We start from the raw sequence: 19,771 nt of genomic DNA on the forward strand, positions 1-19,771 counted from the left end.
TTAATGTATTTTCCTTTTTGTTAAAAGCACACTGTGTCCACTGACTATTGCCTGTTGGGATGTTGATTGAGCTTAGTGACTTGATTTCATACAGGTAGCCATGGCAGCAGTGAGCTCACAGGTGAGATAGCTATGTCATGCCCAGGTGACAGCATTTTATTGCATTCTTCTCAATCCCCCTGGCCCTTACCTTTTTTCTACCCTTCTTTCACAGTATTTGATATGAGGCCTCTTTCTTTATTGACCTAGACTTTTCCATTTTAGCTAGGTTAGCTGGCCAGTGAGCCCCGAGGATTCTTTATCTCTGCCCACTTCTCTACCCAACCCAGTACTGGAGTTACAGGTGCATACTGCTATGCTCAACCTTTTTCATGGACACTGGGGATTGTGAGGGATCATGACATCATGGTTGCACAGCAAGCACTTTATCTACTGTGCTATATCTCAAGTTCCCTACTATTCTATTATTAATGTTATAATCAGGTTAGTCATTCAGAAGGCTTTTCTAGTCTGGTATACTGTGAGGCTTTACGTGCACAGGCTGGTACTATAAAAAACAATACATTCCTATTTACAAATCTACTGAGTAGTAGGGGAGGTCATTTCTACCTTTAGAGTTTTCAGTATAAATTTCATACTTCAAAAAGAAAAGGGCACTTCAAAAAGAATGATGTCCATAGAGAAAGAATAATGCCCCCCCACACATACACATAGACACACACACACACACATAACAAACACACACACAAAATCTAATATACACCACCTGGCACATGTTAGCTTGCATTACAGACAGAAATTAATGTTACAGATGAACCAATATTGCTAATAATCTGACTTTACAATAAGTTATCTGGATTATATAAGTGAATCCAACATAATCTTACATGTGAGTGAGAGGCTGGAAGTCATGTGATGTAAGCAGGGATTGAGTCAACTTTCTTACCTTCAAACACAGAGGAAGCAGCCATAAGCCAAAAGATGTATGTTGCTTCTGCAAGCTGGAGAAATCAAGTCAATGCTTTTTCCCTAGACACACAGAGGGAAAGTTGCCCTACTTCTCTGTACAGTGAGCCTATGTCATACTTTTGAACTACAGAATTGTAACATGTCTGTGTAGCACTAAGCCACTAAGTTTGTGCTAATTTGACTGCAACAATAGAAATACAAGACAATGTATTTTTTTAATCCTAAAAGCAAAAACTTGAATTCAAATACAGTTTGACAATTTGTTTTTGCATAGCCCATATCTTAACAACAGTTTAATTGGCCTCCACAATTAAAAGGCCAACTATTCTATGCCAGTTAACTAAACATAGTGACCCAATTAAAACCTAAGATCTGACAGTACAGTAACACAGGGATTACTCCCTCTACTTAAAAAAGAAGAAGAAGAAGAAAAAACTCTCTCAAGAATCCATTGTGACTTATGGACTACGTTAAGGTATAAGCATAACACAGCTTATCAGTCAGTGAAGGGAGCTTTGCTTTAAATGTATTTCAGCTAATAACTGAGATAGGAAAGACAGAATTACATCATTATGTTGCAGAACTTCCCTGGTAATAACAAAAAGGAGAAAGGGGGATAGCTCCTGGCCAGGAATCAGCAAACTTCAGCTAAAGGAAACTTCAGATTGTGTCTGGTTTTCTTTACCTGAGAGCTAATCACTACTTATATATGCTTTAAGGACCTAAAAATATCAATCAGAAACTAATGTTTTATAGCACATAAAAGCGATGCAAAATTCAGATTTTGGCATTTGCAAATAAATTATATTCTGTACAGTGATGCCCATATATTGCTAATGTTTGTGTTGCATTTGTCATCTAACAACAGGACAGAGCTTCTTCATGGAAGGCGGAACCCAAAACATTTGCTGTCTTCTCAGGAAAGGTTTGCTGGCTCCTTCTCTAAGCAGTAGTCATCAATTCCCACTAAAGCGCAAAACAAGAAGCATATGGAACATGCAGGAAATATTGCCACCAAAAATTAAAATTAAAATTGAATCAAGCTTCTTGTCACCAGCCATTTTGTGGGGAGTGACAATGTATGGAACAACCTGGGCAGAGGCACTGTTAGGATATACTCTGCAGAACAAGATTGTGGAAGTCCATGGGAGGACTTTGTTTTCTCTGACATAAGCATTTTCTAGAGGTTAATAAAAAGATCATGGTGGGAAATCTATAAACTAAAGGGATAATTTCAATATGCTGATTCTAGTTGAATTCTGATAGAAACACTCTAAGAATCAAATACTGAGTAACAAGGTAGTCTAGGAAATATCATGGTAAGTTCATAGCTGTGGGTATTAATAAATTGTTGGTGTAATTAAGTAGTATTTTAAATTTGTTCTTCTAAGTTCCTAGAGCAATGGTTCTGAAACTTCCTAATGCTGTGGCCCTTTAATACAGTTTTCATATTGCAGTGACCCCCCAACCATAAAATTATTTTCTTTATAACTTCATAACTGCAATTTTGCTAGTTATGAATCATAATGTTAATTCTAAAAAATAGGATATCTGATATGTGCCCCTAAAGGAATCATAAGTCACATGTTGAGAACCACTGTTCTAGAGTATTCAAGGATGTGACTCAGTAGAATAGAACAGACTTCACATGCACAAGACTCTGTGTTGAATGCCCCACACCTATACAAGCAAATGAATATGTTCTCTCTTTTGCATAACATTTAGATGAAGTGACATAATATCTGAGATTTGCCTGTAAATTTTCTAGCAGGGAGAGAAGAAATGAGATATTGGCTGAAATTAAGTTATAGGATTATTATAATAGTCTTTCTATTTGTATATGTTTGAAATTTCACATATTTTTCAAAGTCATTATTTCCCAAAGGCCTTGAGCTTCATGAAGAAAATAATTTTATAACCACAATTTTTCTCAAAGTATAAAGAAACCAATAAAAAGATATCAAAAGCAAAGGGTGTCTTATATTTCAATGTTGCTTAAGTTTCATCTCTTAGTTTTTAAAATGTCAATAAAATAAACTTCAGCAAAGATACTGAAGTACATTGCAGTGGTTGAGACCTGCTGCGTAGGATCATGATGTTGGACCTGCTTTCAACTGCATGGCCCTTTGCAAACTACAAGTCCAGCACAATCATTTCTCATATTACATTCTAGCTATACTCAATGACAGTCCAACTTCCGAAGCATTAAAGACTGCAAGCATCACTTCCGACCAATGAGGGCCTGCCACTTCTCATTCTCCAGTTAACACCACCAAAGAGTTAAGGGACTGTTCCCATGTAGTGAGGGCTGGTCTCCCAAAGACTCCACATAAACATATGTGCCATTCTTGCTCATCTGGTATGGCCATCTCCCTATCATGCTAAGAACTGAGAAACAGGAACATGAAATTGCAAATGCAGTGATGGGCCTGAGCCAGGCTGGTTGCCATTCAGGTGAATTTCAATGGTAATGGCCTTATACCAAAGCCAACACCTAGATACCTTCAACTGCTGGAAAAATGTGACTCAATTGAGTCAATAAAGGTTGAGATCTGGATAAGTTCAGCCATTCTACTGCTGGCCTCTGCATCTTACAAAGAGCAGCTCATTTCCAGTTAAGAGCCAAGGAGACAATGGAAAAGAGTTTCACTGAATATTGTTTAAAAGAATGAAAAAAAAAGAGTTACCAAATTTGTAAGCATAATGTTCCCAATAAGAAATGAGAGAAAGGAAAATGTAAGTCTTCAACATGCACTAGAAAAATAAAAACATAAACTTATACACTATAAAATGCCTGCACAGAACACCATAATATAGCTAAGAAATGTTGTGTGAAGAAGGCAAATGGCGGATGGAAATCCACTGCACAGCACAGTTCCAAAGAAATGCCAAGCAGATAAAGTCATCCATTTCTTTATAACTATACAAATGTATTACTAGAGATGTGTCTTTAATTTGGATAAGAGAATGGACATTGATTTTAGGAAGTCTCATTATAAAGGGAAAGAATTCTAGGAAATGGGTATTTTAACTATGTCTATAATATTTTGTTCTTATATCAAGGAAAATAGCAAATTTTTATTCTTGGTTGAGTGTGTGTTGGGACAGTAAGGATACTTGAGCACTTTCAACTGTTAGCATTTAAAAAAAATATAATGAATGGATAGTAACTTAAGAGTCAAAATGACCTGTAAAAGAGTTTTCACTGAAAAGCATTACCTTAAGAAAACAGAGCCCCTGAGTAACTCATAAACTCAATAAGAAAGAGGAAGTTGTATTAATAACTGTTGAGAAGAGCATTCAGAAGATACTTTCCTCAGGCTGCACAGCTAACAATGAACAGACAGGATTCCAGTCTCCAGTATCTGTCAGCTCCATTTCAAAGCTGCCAATGTTTACTAAAGTAAATGCTGCCTTACTGCCCAAGGTGAGATGAACTGTTTCAGATCAGATTTTTTGGGGCAGCATTCTTATTCAATTTAGCTCTCAATCTCATTTATTCAATGTCACTATTATAAAGTTCATTTTCAAAAAAAAAAAGATCTTTCCAGAAGAGGGAACATCTAGGTGGTTATTAGCATGAACACTTTCCTCGTATGTGGTTGAAACACTGGTATGTTAGAGAGGTTTTAATGTGTAAGCACACCAGTCTCAGACTACTTGTCATATTCATCTTGTCCTGTCAACTCTCAATTTTAGACACTCATCTTCAGAATACCCAGGATCATTCTTGTTTTATTACAGTTTGGGCACCTCTGACACCCTTTAGCTGACACTTTGATGATCTTTGAGTTGCCCATAAAAATTTCCACAAGTGCACATCTTTATTAAATAACAGTGTGTGAACTCATCAGTGTTCCATACTAAATATGTTCTAAATAAGATACAAGAATCAACTCTGCAATCTCATTCTACCAGGAAAGTCCATGAGGATGAAGGAATCAGAGCAAGACCTGTTGTAAGAAAAGGTAAATTTGCAATGCTTTTTTAATAATCCTCTCAATCCCACTACTGTGGACTAGTACCATAGTTATCTGTCTCCTTATTTAAGCTATTCTTCCCTACCCAAAAAATTATAATAATACAAATAAATAGAATGTTTTCTTTCTATTTTATTTTCAGACCCAAAGCCAAGGAACTAAAATCTCCCTCACATTAACTTAAAACTATTACTTTTATTTTGATGTTGTTAATTGATTAAGTTATCATGGAGTAAATATCCCACTGAATACTTTGTACCAGGCACTGTTTGGGGACTCTTTGCTGTATCACTGAATAATACAACAATCTGTACTCAGGGGAACTTACACTCTAGCTGTAAAAAGCAAAGAAAGTCATCATGTGAGAAATAAGAATACAGACAATAGTGCACGCAGTCTGCTTTTGAGAACCTCCACACAGATGAGGCCACCATCTTGGCCTTCCTTTACATCATTAACATTCAATTTCCATGATGCAATTCAATTACTATTAGAAAGATGTCATTACTTTCCTCCTAACTGACAAGTTCAAGCAAGTTTTTCTTCCTATTAAAATCTAGTTACCATGTGGAGAAAACTGTTCATCTTGACTCCCTAACCCCACATGTAAGGAGACATGGACTGTTTTAACTTTGCTCTAACTGGCTCTGCCTATAATGCTAGACTGCACCAACTATCAGTTACTTGGCATATCTCCTTTGTGTGGCTTAAACTCTCAATGTTATTAGAGGAGCTGTCTAGGACCCTACCATAGTGCCTGTCCTACTTAGGTTTCTGTTGCTATGACAAACAGAAAGCAACTTGGAGAGAAAGAGGTTTGTTTCACTTTATAGGTTACAGTCTTCCCTGAAGGAGCTAAAGACAGGAATCAGAAGGGAGAAACTGAAGCAGAGGCCATGGAGGAATATTGCTTACTAGCTTGCTTTCCATGGTCCACTCAGCTTTATTTTTATACATTCTGAGACCACCTACCCTGCTCAAGTGTGACACCACCCACAGTAGGCTGGGCCCTTTCAACATGCCCATCAATCATGATCAAGAACACATTTCCACAGTTTTTTACTCTCTCTCTCTCTCTCTCTCTCTCTCTCTCTCTCTCTCTCTCTCTCTGTGTGTGTGTGTGTGTGTGTGTGTGTGTGTGTGTGTGTAGCCCAAGAGTCCATAAGAAAATGTCAGATTCCTCAGAGTTGGAGGTATAGGCTTGAGCAAGCTGTCCTGGGTGCTAGGAACTAAACTCAAAAATTCTGGAAGAGCAGCAAATGCTCTTTACTGCTGAGTCATCTCTTCAACCCCAAGACTAAGTTTGTTTTCTTTTGTTTGTTGGTTTTCATTTCATTAAGATGTATTTACTTTATGTATATGAGTATACTGTCACTGTCTTCAAGGCAAACCACAAGAAGGTATCAGATTCCATTACAGATGGTTGCTAGGAATTGAACTCAGGACCTCTGGAAGAGCAGTCAGTGCTCTTAACTGCTGAGCCATCTCTCTAATCCCCTAGAATAAGATTTTTTAAACCTGTATTCTCTAGAATATTTTTTTGTTTTGCCATGCCTTGTCTTTGCAAATGAAAGAGTCAGCACTTCAATACTTTCAACTGGTCTAACCAAATGAATATAATGGCTCTTTCTCTATTTGTAAGTAATTTTGAATGATTCAATTGTTTTTTTTTAAATCTCAGTAAACAATGGCATGAGAAACTGTTCTGGTATATTTCAGAATTGAAAACAAATTTAAAATTATCATCATGCAGGAATATTTCCCCAAAGCTTGTTTGAATTACTTTCTTCCTAATATAAATATATTAGGAATTTTATTCACTATAATGATGACAATTGTTTTGTCAACTATTCAAAAGTAGCATTTACAAAATGCTTAAACAAGGTGGACCATTGTTATAAAATGGACTTCTTTCTCTTCATTCAAAAATCATCAATAACAAGAAAACATTATTGTATTCCCAAGCAATACTCCTCTGTTCTCTTTTCTAGCTTTAACACAATGAGTAAAGGGCACTGTACAAAATCAACCTGTCAAGAAATGGTTTACTCTGTAATGGACCAGCACTGCAGGAGACTCATTCCACTTCCACCAAGAGAGCTCTTTGTGTAACAAGAACAAACCATTAAGGGCTTAATGACACTGTAATGACATATTAGATGCTGAAAGAGAAACAAGGATATTCTGTTCATCCAGTTGCCACTATGTCTACCACAACCACAGTGGATGGACTCACCATCCACACGGTCTTTGAGTGGTTGAGAGACTTAAGGCCTGTCTTTCATTCAGCCTTTCTTTATTTATTCAAGACATTGACAAATCTAGCTGTTGGGAAACTGTCCTTTAGGCATGACATGGTGATATTATCTTGCCATTTGGACATCAGAGCAGCTGAGATTACTCACAGAGATTCTACCAAAGTCACAAAATCAGGTCTGTTAACCTGTCTCTGGAAGAGAAGGAGATGTGGAATACTTCATGAAGCATAAGAAGACCCTCAATTCTCCATGGATATATAAGTAAGTTAATGCTTGCTGAAGAGAAAGAGCCTTCTTTGGTCATATGGCTGCCTATAAGTTGTTTATGCATCTTTAAATAGCCACAATTAAATTCCTTGCCTTACCAAGCTAGACTTGGGTGGAATTGCTCCTTTCATCTCCTGTGGGTACCATATTGGGGATTGATAGACATTTGTTTATATCACAAGACAGAGGAAAAATCAATTAACACTTGCTTTGGGCAAGAAGAGCTAGAAGTCATCTACTAGGCCCAAAAGGAGGATGGGATGCCAGAAGTGGAGCCAGGTGTGTATATAGATACATCCTGTACACACAGCATCTCAAGCCTGAGCCATAGCAGGAGAATGGCATTTGGTACCCAGCTGAAAGGCATGTGGCTGCTCTGGAGCACGGAGGTTTCCTGTGCTCACTGCTTTTTTTTCTGCACGCTCTCAGTTGCCCACTTATCAGCAAAAGGTGTGATACTCTGTGCTTGGCAGCTGCTGTAAGGGTAATTATAGCATTAGTGGAAGCTAGTATGGCATCCAAGGTTGAAAAACAACTCTAATTACAACTACTCCATCATTTTACTCCCGGAAAATATTCTTGTCCCTTTAACACAGAGCTTACTCAGAGATTACATTAAATCTACATCTATGTGAAAACAAGCCTTTAAATAGTTATAGGGCTAGGGGAAATCACCTCTCTAAATTAATAATGTATGCATGCTGAGGTGAGTATTTGATATTTACAACCCCAGGCAGCACCTGCTGGATTATATTTTGAATGGTTTCTGTGTGTTTCTGTGTAAATACAATCAAAATAAACAACAGTAGGAGTAAACACACCTATTCAAAGAAAAAAAATGCAGTCTAGATCTTATAGAATGACCATGATGAAGTCCTTAAATTATCTTTATACCAATAGACCACGTTGACAGAAATACTGTTTAAAAAAAAAACTAATCTCAAAAATGTAATTTGATACCACAAATTTGAACACATAATTTCACCCTAATAGGTAGTACAATAAAACTGGAATGAAATTTACCTACCTTTATTTTAAACAGTTTCCATATTTAAAAAAAAAAATCTAAGACCTCATCCCAGAGAAAAGTAATTTCTAAAGAATGCATATTATTAAACATTACTTCACTCTATCAGAATTATATCTTTTAGATATCTGAGTATCAGAGCAACATGAGTTCATAAATCTTCTGCTAGAAACTATGATGCTGAAAACAGGAGACAGAGGAGTAATTCTTAAGTAATTTAAGAACCAGCAAAGATTGGCTTGTTAGGCATGCTTACTGCCTTGGCTCAGAATCTTAGAGGAGCCCACATAGTGTTGAGACCTCATGTTGCGCATAACCACGAAATGCCACCAGACATAGCACTTCTGCCTGGTACTAGACTCAAAGGTTCTAGGTAGCTGTGGTCAGGTGTGGCTGGCCCATACTCTCCTACCTCAGGCTTCCCATATTCCACAGCAACTTCTCATCACCAAAGCAATGGACAGAAATGGAACTTTTGACTTCTATGGCTGACATTCATGACTGTGGAGGCACTCAACTTCCGAGAAAAACCCTTCCAAATTTAGTGGTGAATCAATAGGAAACCTAACTAAATTCGAACCAAGCAAATCTTCCTTGACTTCACACACAAAACAAAAATACTGTGACTAAAGTCATAGAGAAAGGAATGATGATTCTCAACCTGTGGGTCACAACTCTCTGGGGTGTGGGGGTGCATATCACATATCCTACATATCAAATATTTACAGTATGATTTGTAACCACAGCAAAGGGACAGTTATGAAGTAGCGATGAAAATAATTGTATGTTAGGGGTCATCACAATATGAGGAACTGTATTAAAGAGTCACAGCATTAGCAAGGATGAGAACAATTGTTCTAGAATGTTCTAGAAGTTTCTTTGTGGGAGTAAATAATTTCCATGTCCACGAGGTATGGCTTTGTCTCCAAAGTAAAAATAATAACACAGCCTTTCTTGTTTGAGTGGACTTCGAGGTCCTTCCATCCCCCATGTGACTTTAACCAGAAGTTACTTCAAGGATTGGACACAAGGAATCAGGGTTTACTTAAACAAAAACCACTACATGATCATTTCACGGTCTCAGAGAATCATAACAAAACCTCATGTTTAATAATTAAGCAAATTCCTCCTCATCTAATCTGTTTTCAAAAGAACAAATAAAATCTTCACATGATTTCTTTTAATCAGGATGAATGCCATATTATTCTTGAACATAACCCACAGTAGATAAGACCCATAGCTATGTCAAAGAATATCTTTTTACTCATAAAAATACAATAAAACAACATTAATTTTAGTTAATTGCCATTTACAAGTTATTTTTCTGAGATACAGTACAAGTTGAAAACAGTACCAGATCTTGTCAAATTATAGAAAAACCATCTTACCTTAAAGTTAAAAACTTTTCCAGAGATGTACCTTGAAACCATTATTATTCCCTTGCTCCTGTGTTAGCATGAATGTGTCAAGTATCTCAATTACTAATGAAGTCAAAGTCTTTATCAACAACTCCATGAGACCAAAGCAGGAATAAAAACTAAGATAGATTACAGACCTAAGAATGACAAAAGCTCATTATCTTTGGGGATTTTTTTAATCTGATAATTAAAATCTTGGCTTAGAGACCTATTTTTGGAGTTTTAGAACAAAATCAATATTGAACTTGTCATGCAATGTGAGAAAAAAACCCACAGGCTTTCAATTGCTTTTTAACTGAATTGCTAATATTTCAATTAACAAGCATCACAAAGAAATTCTGCACCTTTGCCTGCCCTTAGCACACAGGAGGACTTGGTTACTTTTCCAGATGTTTCTGGTTGCCATGGTATCCTAGTATGCCCTCCCTCACACACATTTTGACTCAGGGCAATAACCTCCAAGTCATTATTGTCACAAAAGAGTTAAATGAAGATTTTGCATGGTCCTGATAAGGGCTGATCACACACCTGTTGAACAAAATCAGACATGATATAAAAAGCCTCATAGAATAATGTTTAGATGTTTTGTAAGGAGATGAACTCAATTCTTAGTTTACATAAGTGGTAAGAGGTCATTAATCTTTTTCACAGAATTTATTCCAGAAGTCTGTCTTCAAATGAAAATTCTGTTTTTAAGATGTTTTCAAGTCTGCATATCTAACAGAATATTTCTGTGGCTAACATAAAATTAATTGCATGTATGTGGACCATGCCCATGTTCAGATGAAAACCTTGCCCACAAAATGCATCAAAGGTTTGAAATTTCCAAATGTATTAATGTTTTCTGCCATTCATTTTGTGAAAAAGCAAACAAAATAAATAGACTAAAATCTCATTCTGTGGAATTGCTGTTACATGCGGCATTTATGGATAAATTTTATCCTTCATTGCAACCCCTGAAAACCAGACTGAGCTAACACTATTCAAACTGGAGTCCATGGTTTGAGCTATTCTTTTTTTTTAATCAATTCCAATTCTTTTCATTATGTTAAATCGGCATGATACCTCTGAAAACACAAAAAAACATACACACTGATATTTCTAAGGATGCTTTGGAAGTTAAAAACAGTGTGTCCTCCTTACCCATGAGCAACAGGAGGCCAATGAAACTGTCTTCTAGAACAGAGCTCTTTCCCTCTGACATGATAGGAAATCTAATATTTCAGTATCAGAAATGTAAACGCAGCAAAAGTTTTCATCAACTGTATTTCTCCACACACACACTGTGATGTTTTAATTTCACATGAGTGCTTTTATCGCACTAATCAGACATTGAAGAGGTGCTGACACATGAGGAAACTGCTTTCTGAATGTCGTGCACGTTAAGCCAGAGGCGTATAAGCACCTGGGATATTCTTGCTATTCTCCACATGCAAATGACATTCTGCAAACAATTAAATATACCCATTAAAACAGTGGGGGTGTGCGATGGAAAGAGCAAGTGTTAAGAGAGTAAAAATACAACGTGCTGTTTTTAATATGCCCCCATTCAGTCGATGTTAAGTGAGTTTGAACGCAGGGCACACACAGACCAGGATACCTTCCTGTCATATGATGCAGGACAACTCACACACTTTGTTAATTACAAAACTATAATGATCTGACCGCCAGCCCCTCGGCCTCTCCAACACTTTCCCCATTCCTGCATAGAAAGAAGACACATCCAAAGACCCTCTTCTGGCTAAAGAGAGGGGAGGTGTCCCTCGGGGACCCCTGCTTACAACCGCCTAACACTTTCTTTCCCTGTAAGTGGCTCCACAAGTTCCCAGGCTCCAGCGCCAGGAGAGCAAGTTCAGCACCATGGACAAGGTTTCTGGCACCAAGGTAAGAAGGATGCGGAGGCCCTGACTCTCTCCAACTCACCGGTGTCTGCTGGGCCGGCAGTCCTGAGCGCTTGGTGGACCCCTGCTTGGAACTTAACCTTTTCCACGACTCGGCAAACCTGCCCCGGCTGGCGCTGCGGCTGCGCCTGCGGCTCTCTGCGCTGTCCTCGCGGTCAGAGCAGCCTCTCTCCATCTCACCCGCGTCCCTCCACTTCTTGCCCATGCTTAGCAGCGTGGCCGGGCGAGTCCGCGCCCTTGGTAGTGCTCACAGCAGCCAGCGCTCAGCTCTCTCTTGAGCCGCCTTCGCCTAGTAGGCTCCCCGCCTGAGTCCGGAGCTCCGTAAAGCTGCCAGCAGGCTGCGCTTGCGCTCGCGATTGGCTCAACAGGGGCTGGGGCTGCGAGCGCCACCTGCGCCCCAGCCCGCTTCCTTATGCACCCCAAATTGCTTTCCACCCGCAGCCACCGCCTTCAAGGCGGGGGAGTAGAGGGGAGTACGGCCCACGCCTGAGGCTGTGGATCCACTGCTCTGGGAGTTTCTTGCAGTCAATGTGCCCCACCCAGTCTTCAGTCCCTGGGGACCTGGGAGCAGACGCTTGGGTCACCCACTGGTGACTGGGTAAAGACGTCAGTTGACTTAGACAAAGAGAGTAAACCTGGAACTTTAACTGTCTTCCTTTCTCTTTCTTCCTTCTCACCTCTTCGCAACAACTGTCTTCAAATGTCCTTAGGGAGAGTCCAGCTTCATCTGCCTGTCAGGTGCTGGGTCCCTCTGCTTGTCAGGCCAGCCCACTGGGCCTCAGACTTGGCTGCACATTGAAGTTTCCTGAATAGCTTTTCATTTACACACACACACACACACACACACACACACACACACGGGCATGCTATAAACTGCAGCATGTTAAATGCTTATATCCCCTATTATATCCTGGGGTGGAGACTCATAGCTGGGCTATGCCTGGGAATCAGGATACTGCAAATTGTACTAGAGAGTGGGGCATAACTCAGTATGGTAGAACACTTTCTGCTATGTGCAAGGACACAGGTTTTATCCCCAGCTTCCTAGAAGAGGGAATAAAGGAGAATCCCCTAGTTGATTGACTCTCTTCTCCCTCTACAATTAAGCCCAGGGGTCTGTATTAAAGAGCAACGCTGAGGAGGATTCTGGGAAGAAAAGGGATTGGTACTCTTTCAAGGGACTTGTTTTTCTCTCTCTCTAGGAGGAAGAGGTATGGAGTTTTACCCTTTCAGTCCTGAGGAGAAGGCAGTGGTTAGGTTGAGGACGGTGCGAGATGGGTTCCCCATCATGTAGCCTCCTTAGGGGTGTGCTTCCCTTTACTTTGTGGCGAGTCTCATGCCAGTTGTCTTAAACTGCGCTGGCCTCCTGTTCAGTAATGCCTTAGCCTTAAGAAAGCGCCACTGGGCACCACAGATTAACAGATCCCAGACAATGCCTTCGATTATCAAGGTAAAGAGGGAGAAATAATCCCAGGTGAAAGGAATCACCCACCCACCGAGCTGTTCACCCTTTGCAACCTCAGGAGGATACATTTTAGTTTCTTAATCAAACAAGAGAAAAATATATTTAAAAAAATACATAAAGAAGGAAAGAGGTTGCAGAATGCTGCAGAGAACACAGTGCTTCTTTGGTCCTGGCTTGGGGCTTAACGGGGCAGGGTGTGGCGGGTTAGGGTCGTGGGGGCTGGGAGGGGGGCTCACCACTGAGTTGGCAGGGGCCAGTGTGCTCTTGCAGGGGCCTTGGAATATGCTACCTAGCGGTGATGGCAGGCAGAGCACTACCAGGCTGTCCCACGGATGTGGATGTGCCTGTCTGTGTGTATAGCCCATCTGTGTAGGGGGGGGTGGGGGGAGGGGGCCTTTTAAAGAAGCACTCTGTGTCTGGAAATCGCCAGTCCAGAATAAACAAAAAGTAACTCTAAACAATGTTTGTGACATCCTGCAGCACTTAATGAGCAAACCACAGGCTCTGGGTGGTATTCATTTGTTTGCTATCTAGATTCATGGATTTGAAATTATTAGGAACATTTCATGAATTTCCAAATATTCAGTTAATAATCCTCCAACTTATGAGAATAAAACAACCATGCATAGTTTGCAAAGTTCACAGATATGGGCATAAAGTACCAGTTGAGAGGTATGAAAATTAAGAAATTAAGGCAAAGTAAATACTTATCTTTTCCTTGAGCATAACTCCCTAATAAATAAAAGCCACCGCGTGCCAATCTGGACACTTCGCAAGTTCTTCCTGTTAATACAAAGGAATGCATCCCTGAAAAGAAGCTGAGAGACCTTCACTAATGTGTCTAGGCACATCACCCAAGAACACTCACCTCTCAGAGCCCCAAGACCCGGGTTCACCCACATGAGCCCATTAAGGAAATAAATAGCTCTGCCATGCAGGGTAGCTGTCATAAATGACCATGTCAGCATGTCAGTGAGCACTCCAAATGTCTGGGAGGGTTTTATTTTAAATGTACTTAGAAAATTTAATGATGGCTAGTGATTGCAGATGGCATTATTTTAGCCGTTTGCTCTGAAAATGAGCTTGCAACTGCCCTTATCACTGTTGCTAAAGGCTTGCCTGGAGATGGCCTCTGTGGCTCTTTTTGTATTTGATGAGTACCAAAAAAATGTCAGCGGGGTGTTTGCGAGCTGGGTTACATGTTATGGTAGGCAAGCAGAAATGGACCCTTTTGTCTTCTGAGGATCTCTGCCTTTCCAAAATTTCCAAGAGCCAGGAAATCTATTTCATCCCCTATAAAGTTAGCAGAGAATGTCACATTAAAACTAAGAAAATGCCGAAAGCTACTAGCACTGGGGCACTACTGTCAGGGTAAAAAGCCACTGCCAGGGTAGCTTACCTTTCTTGGAAAAATAACTGTAACATTATACCAGGAGGATGCCAGCATATTGTAAAAGACGGCAGCCTATAGAGACCAGCACTTAGACAATTCCCCAGAAGTTCCAGCCTCCAGCACCCATAAACACAAGGCATACATTACATATAAAATGTCTCTTGAAAATAAATCTTTAGAAAAGGATATTATTATTTTTAATTATGAGTATGCACTTTTGTGTGAGTTTCTGTATATGCCAGAGGCACTGGATCACCTTGGAGACAGAGTCACAGGCAATTGTGAGATACTTGATATGGGCACTGGAAGCCAAACTTCAATCTTCTGGAAGAGTAATAGATACTCTTAACTTGTGAGATGATGATGAGGAGGATGATGATGATGATGATGACAAATCTTTTTAAAGACAAATGAAAAGTATAGCATAAGCTTTTCCCCTATAGTTTCAAACACTTAAAGCATATGATAGTCATAGGCTGGCAGTAAGATTAAAATTACATACAATGTTTAATGATATAGTCTTTAAAATCTTAAATGTGATGCCAGGCGGTGGTGGCGCACGCCTTTAATCCCAGCACTTGGGAGGCAGAGGCAGGCGGATTTCTGAGTTCGAGGCCAGCCTGGTCTACAGAGTGAGATCCAGGACAGCCAGGGCTACACAGAGAAACCCTGTCTCGAAAAACCAAAAACCAAAAACCAAAAAAAAAAAAAAAAAAAAAAAAAAAAATCTTAAATGTGAATGTTTAAATGGTCTATTCCAAAAATATTATGTAACATTATGCAATGAACTGGAAAATGAAATTTAGATAGATTCAAAAATAATATTCAAGGGCAGGAAAAGTGGCCAAGTGGTTAAGAACATAAACTGCTCTTCCACAAGACCTGGGTCTAGTTCTCAAAACCTATGTCAGGCATCATAACCACCTGAAACTCAAGTCCCAGGTAGTCCAACATCTTCTTCTGGGGTCTGCATGCACCTGTACATACATGGTGCCCATACATGCACTCAGGCACACACATCCATGTAAAATAAGTCGCTCAACAGTCCTTCAAAATTCTAAGGACTCCTCCAGTCGGAGCTCACGAGGCTGTCGATAAATCTGTACAAGAAGAAACTCTTTTCAAAACCCATTTGCTATAGGTCGTGTGGTCACGCACCTGGTTGCAGGAAAGTTAATAGAAAATATTTTCCCTTGGTTGTTTCCAGGCCTTATAAACCCACAGGCACATTCCGGACTAATGAGGGCATGCAAAATGTGAGAGGGAAGAGCAAACAGGAAGTGATGGAAATTACCCAGCTATGTCTGGTCCTCAGATCACCACTACAATGTGAGCCCCAGTTCCGAAGGTTTAATACCCTCAATTTTCCACATTTTAACCTCTCTGAAATCAGGAGGCTTTTTCTACTAGATGACTTCTCAGATTCGGTATAATACAGAATATCGATTCGTAGCATCTTGGAGTGAGACGGACACTAAAGAATCAGACTCTAGACATCTGACCAGCTACCATTCACCCTCTGCCTCAACACTCAGCCATCAAAATCAAACATTTCTCTTTCTCAGACGCACAGCATTTCTTTATCTAAAAAATGTATGTATCAGGAAGTCTAGTTTTATAAACTAAGCTAAAATTTCACTCTTCTTGTATTTAAGTGCAGGTGTCACATCCTGTGAGAAGGGTGATGGGTTTTGTTGAAGATGGCCTATAGGTGTCCCCTGTAATGTCTCTTCTCCTTTGCCAACAATGTGGCTTTCTTCTGTCACCTCCTTCCACACACTATAGAACAAAGGTCTCCCCGGCACATTTGCCTAACCAGAGCAGTGTTACATGAACTTGGAGAGACTGCTCTGTGAGCCCACTGAAAGCTTAGTCTCCACCTAGCACTAGGCTCTCCATGAAGTGGAATTAGTCAGTGCCTGAGAAGCAGGAGACAGGATGTAGATTTTGTGTTTAGTCATGATTAGATTTCCTTTACAGACCTGAGGGCTGAGACTCACACAAGCAAGACAGGCATGAGAGGCGAAGCAATTATCCCTGTAACTCAAGCAAGAAATCCCCAAAGCCCATGACTATTAATCAAGCAAAGCAACAGTAGGGCTATCCTGGTTTATGTAAATTTGCCATCTATATGGCTGAGATTCTCAGAGACAGATCCTGAAGAATTAACCGCCTTCAAAGGGAACACGGTCTCCTCCCTTCCCTGTGATATCTACAAGAGAAGCCATTCAGTGTAGACAGCCATCCTCGAGTCTCCACACATCTTCCCAGTTGCCTTGGGACACCTTGCTTCCCTCCCTTTCTCTCAACATGGATAGAATCAACTCCTTCCATTACAGGCTTTACACTATTAAAATGATATTATCTTTGTTGTAGCATTCTACAACAAACTCCATTTTCTAATCGATGCACGTCCGTACATTTTCATGTACTTAAATCAGTGGTTTTTATCCTCACAAATCTATTGATAAATAGTTCTCTAAAATTTTACTTCAAGACTAAAAGATAATTGCTCAAGCTATGAGTGTTAAGAACCATGAATGTAAATAATAATAGAATTAAAAATAATACAGACTTTATAACTAGAGTGACAAAGGAGAGGAAATTAGCAAGGGAAGCCAGGAGGGTATGAGCAAAATGTCACTGTATTCTGAAATAATATATAAAATGGATAAGTAATTTAACACTCCTATTGGAATGATAAAGGTTATATGGACAGGAAATTTAAGCAAACAAAAATTGTAAATGATGTTGAGGATGTGGAGCAGAATCTTCACACTCTGCTAGAGGATGTATAATGGAGCTGATTTTGTGATACCCTGTGACCCAGACATTCTGCTCAAAGGCAAGAGGCATATTGTATTCAAAGTCCTGGGTAGAACCGCAATAGGGAAAATAGAAGACAGGCACAAAGAACACATAGTGTGGAATTCCATTAACACAGATTGACATTAGACAAAATAATCTATATTGTTAGAAGTCAGGAGGGTGTGTATTATGGCAAGAAAGAAGGCCATTGGAGCCTGGAAAACTTGGCAAGCCAAAGACGTACTGCTTGGCAATCAAGATGACAATAGAAATGGCAGCAACAGGAACAGATTCATCTTGGAAACTATATAGAGGCACATAGAAATAAATACTGTGCTTCTTTTGCAAGTGTGTTCATCTCAATGATAGTTCACCAGAAAAGTAGAGAAAAGAAGAAATATCTGGTAGTGTCATTGTATGTAAACTGCTGTTTATATTTTATACAGCCATTAGAGGATTGCCATGTATGTATCCCTATATGACAAGGACATTTGAAGTGCTAAAAATCATTTTGTATATTGTCTTTTCGAGGAAAGATGACAATCTGCCTTCTTCCTCATAAGAGAAAACTGAGTGAGTTACTTGGTCTTTTGGCATTCTCTCAAGCAAGTTTATAAATCTGAACCTTGATCTAATAATGACTTTTAACCTCCAATTCCACGTTGTTTTTCTCCTCTCCTGTATTTTCAGCTTTGTATATTTTGTGTGTGTGTGTGTGTGTGTGTGTGTATAATCTACATATAATGGCTTAATATTCTATATAATGCATATTTGTATACAAATAATACAACACATTAACACTACAAAATATCAACTCCATAGTAAAGAAAAACAAGTCATTCAAACCTAAAAGGGTATACTTTAAGTAGAATGTGCTCATTTTTCTTCCTACAATTTAATGGCATCTAGGGAAAACTTGGAAATATTGGAGAAACATCTTCTGAGGTTTTAGGCAAAGAGCCCGTTTGTTTGGAAAGCTGCCATGGAGGACTCCATCATTAGAATCCTGGGGAGCTGAGCCAAGGCTCTGGCAGTAAGAGGAAACCCTCCTGACCAACATCCACCAAGCTGCTGCAGGGTCTTTCAATAATAATAGTTCACCATCAAAGTAGAGGAAATAAGAAATGCCTTGGTAACTGTGACCTAGCTTCCATCTCTGAATACCAGTCACTCGCCAGCTGTTGGCTACAGGTGTTGGGTCCCCCCTGCTGAGTTATGTGTTTTCCAAGTGTCTTTCCTATTTTGACCCAAGTGCATTCATTTATATTATTCATATTTGTCACAAATACTCGATTTAGTTAAATATAAAGGAGACAACTCAAAACGAGGTGGGAGAAAACTGGTACAGTTTATAAGAAAACTAAATGCTTTGCAAAAAAAAATTCTTCACATTTACTTGTATTTTGATTATTAACTTTAAAATACCACATTTGTTTGTTTTTGTTTGAGGTGTATATGTAATTATAACGCTGGTGTGTGAAAGTCAGAGGACAAGTGTTAGGGGAGATGTGTTCTCTCTGTTTCACTATGGATATCCTGGAGATGGAACTCAAGTTGTCAGACTTGGTGCAAGTTCCCTTACCAGTCCACAGTCTCGTCTTTTAAAGAACACCTTGACATGAGGTGATGTGGACAAGGTGATCACAAACAGAAGTACGAAAATGAAGGGAAAAAAGCAGTCACATTACAAAGCGAGCCCTCCGAACCCTCTGTGGATAGTATTCAGATAACTCTTCATAAAAAGAAAAAACACCCTGAAAATTATAGGTTGTGGAGGTTTGAATAAGAGTGCTCCCCCCATGGGCTCATTTATTTGAATGCTTATCCACCAGGGAGTGGAACTATTTGAAAGGATTAGGATTCTCAGAGATCCTAATCCTTTAGGATCAGGATCAGGATCAGAGAGCCTTGTTGGAGAAAGTGTGGGGGGTGGGTTTTCAGGTTTCAAAAGCCAAACTGAGACTCTCTCTGTCTCTCTCTGTCTCCCCCTGTCTCTCCCTGTCTCTCTCTCTCTCTCTCTCTCTCTCTCTCTCTCTCTCTCTCTGGATCACAATGCAATTCTCAGCTACCTGTCCAGGACCATTATCTGCCAAACCTGCTGCCATGCTTCTAACAATGATCAAAATGGACCAAACCTCTGAAACTATAATAAAATCCCCAACTAAATACTTTCTTTAATAAGAGGTGCCTGGATCGTGGTGTCTCATCAAGCAGTTGAACAATTGAAGTCCAGCATAACAGGAATCATTTATACAAAAAGATAAGTCAGAGGCTTAATTATAATA

At 39.5% G+C, this 19,771-nt stretch overlaps 1 protein-coding gene across 1 annotated transcript in view; it reads right to left on the reverse strand.

Moving 5' to 3' along the window:
* Positions 1-12,025, reverse strand: part of Trpm3 (transient receptor potential cation channel subfamily M member 3) — an 863,316-nt gene extending 851,291 nt beyond the window's left edge. Inside the window, 1 exon segment of the mRNA XM_052188302.1 lies at positions 11,843-12,025. Within this exon segment, the coding sequence (XP_052044262.1) occupies positions 11,843-12,025 (183 nt within the window).
* Between the last annotated feature and the right edge of the window lie 7,746 nt (positions 12,026-19,771).

The sequence above is a fragment of the Apodemus sylvaticus genome, chromosome 1 (assembly GCF_947179515.1).
Source record: "Apodemus sylvaticus chromosome 1, mApoSyl1.1, whole genome shotgun sequence".
NCBI lineage: Eukaryota > Metazoa > Chordata > Mammalia > Rodentia > Muridae > Apodemus > Apodemus sylvaticus.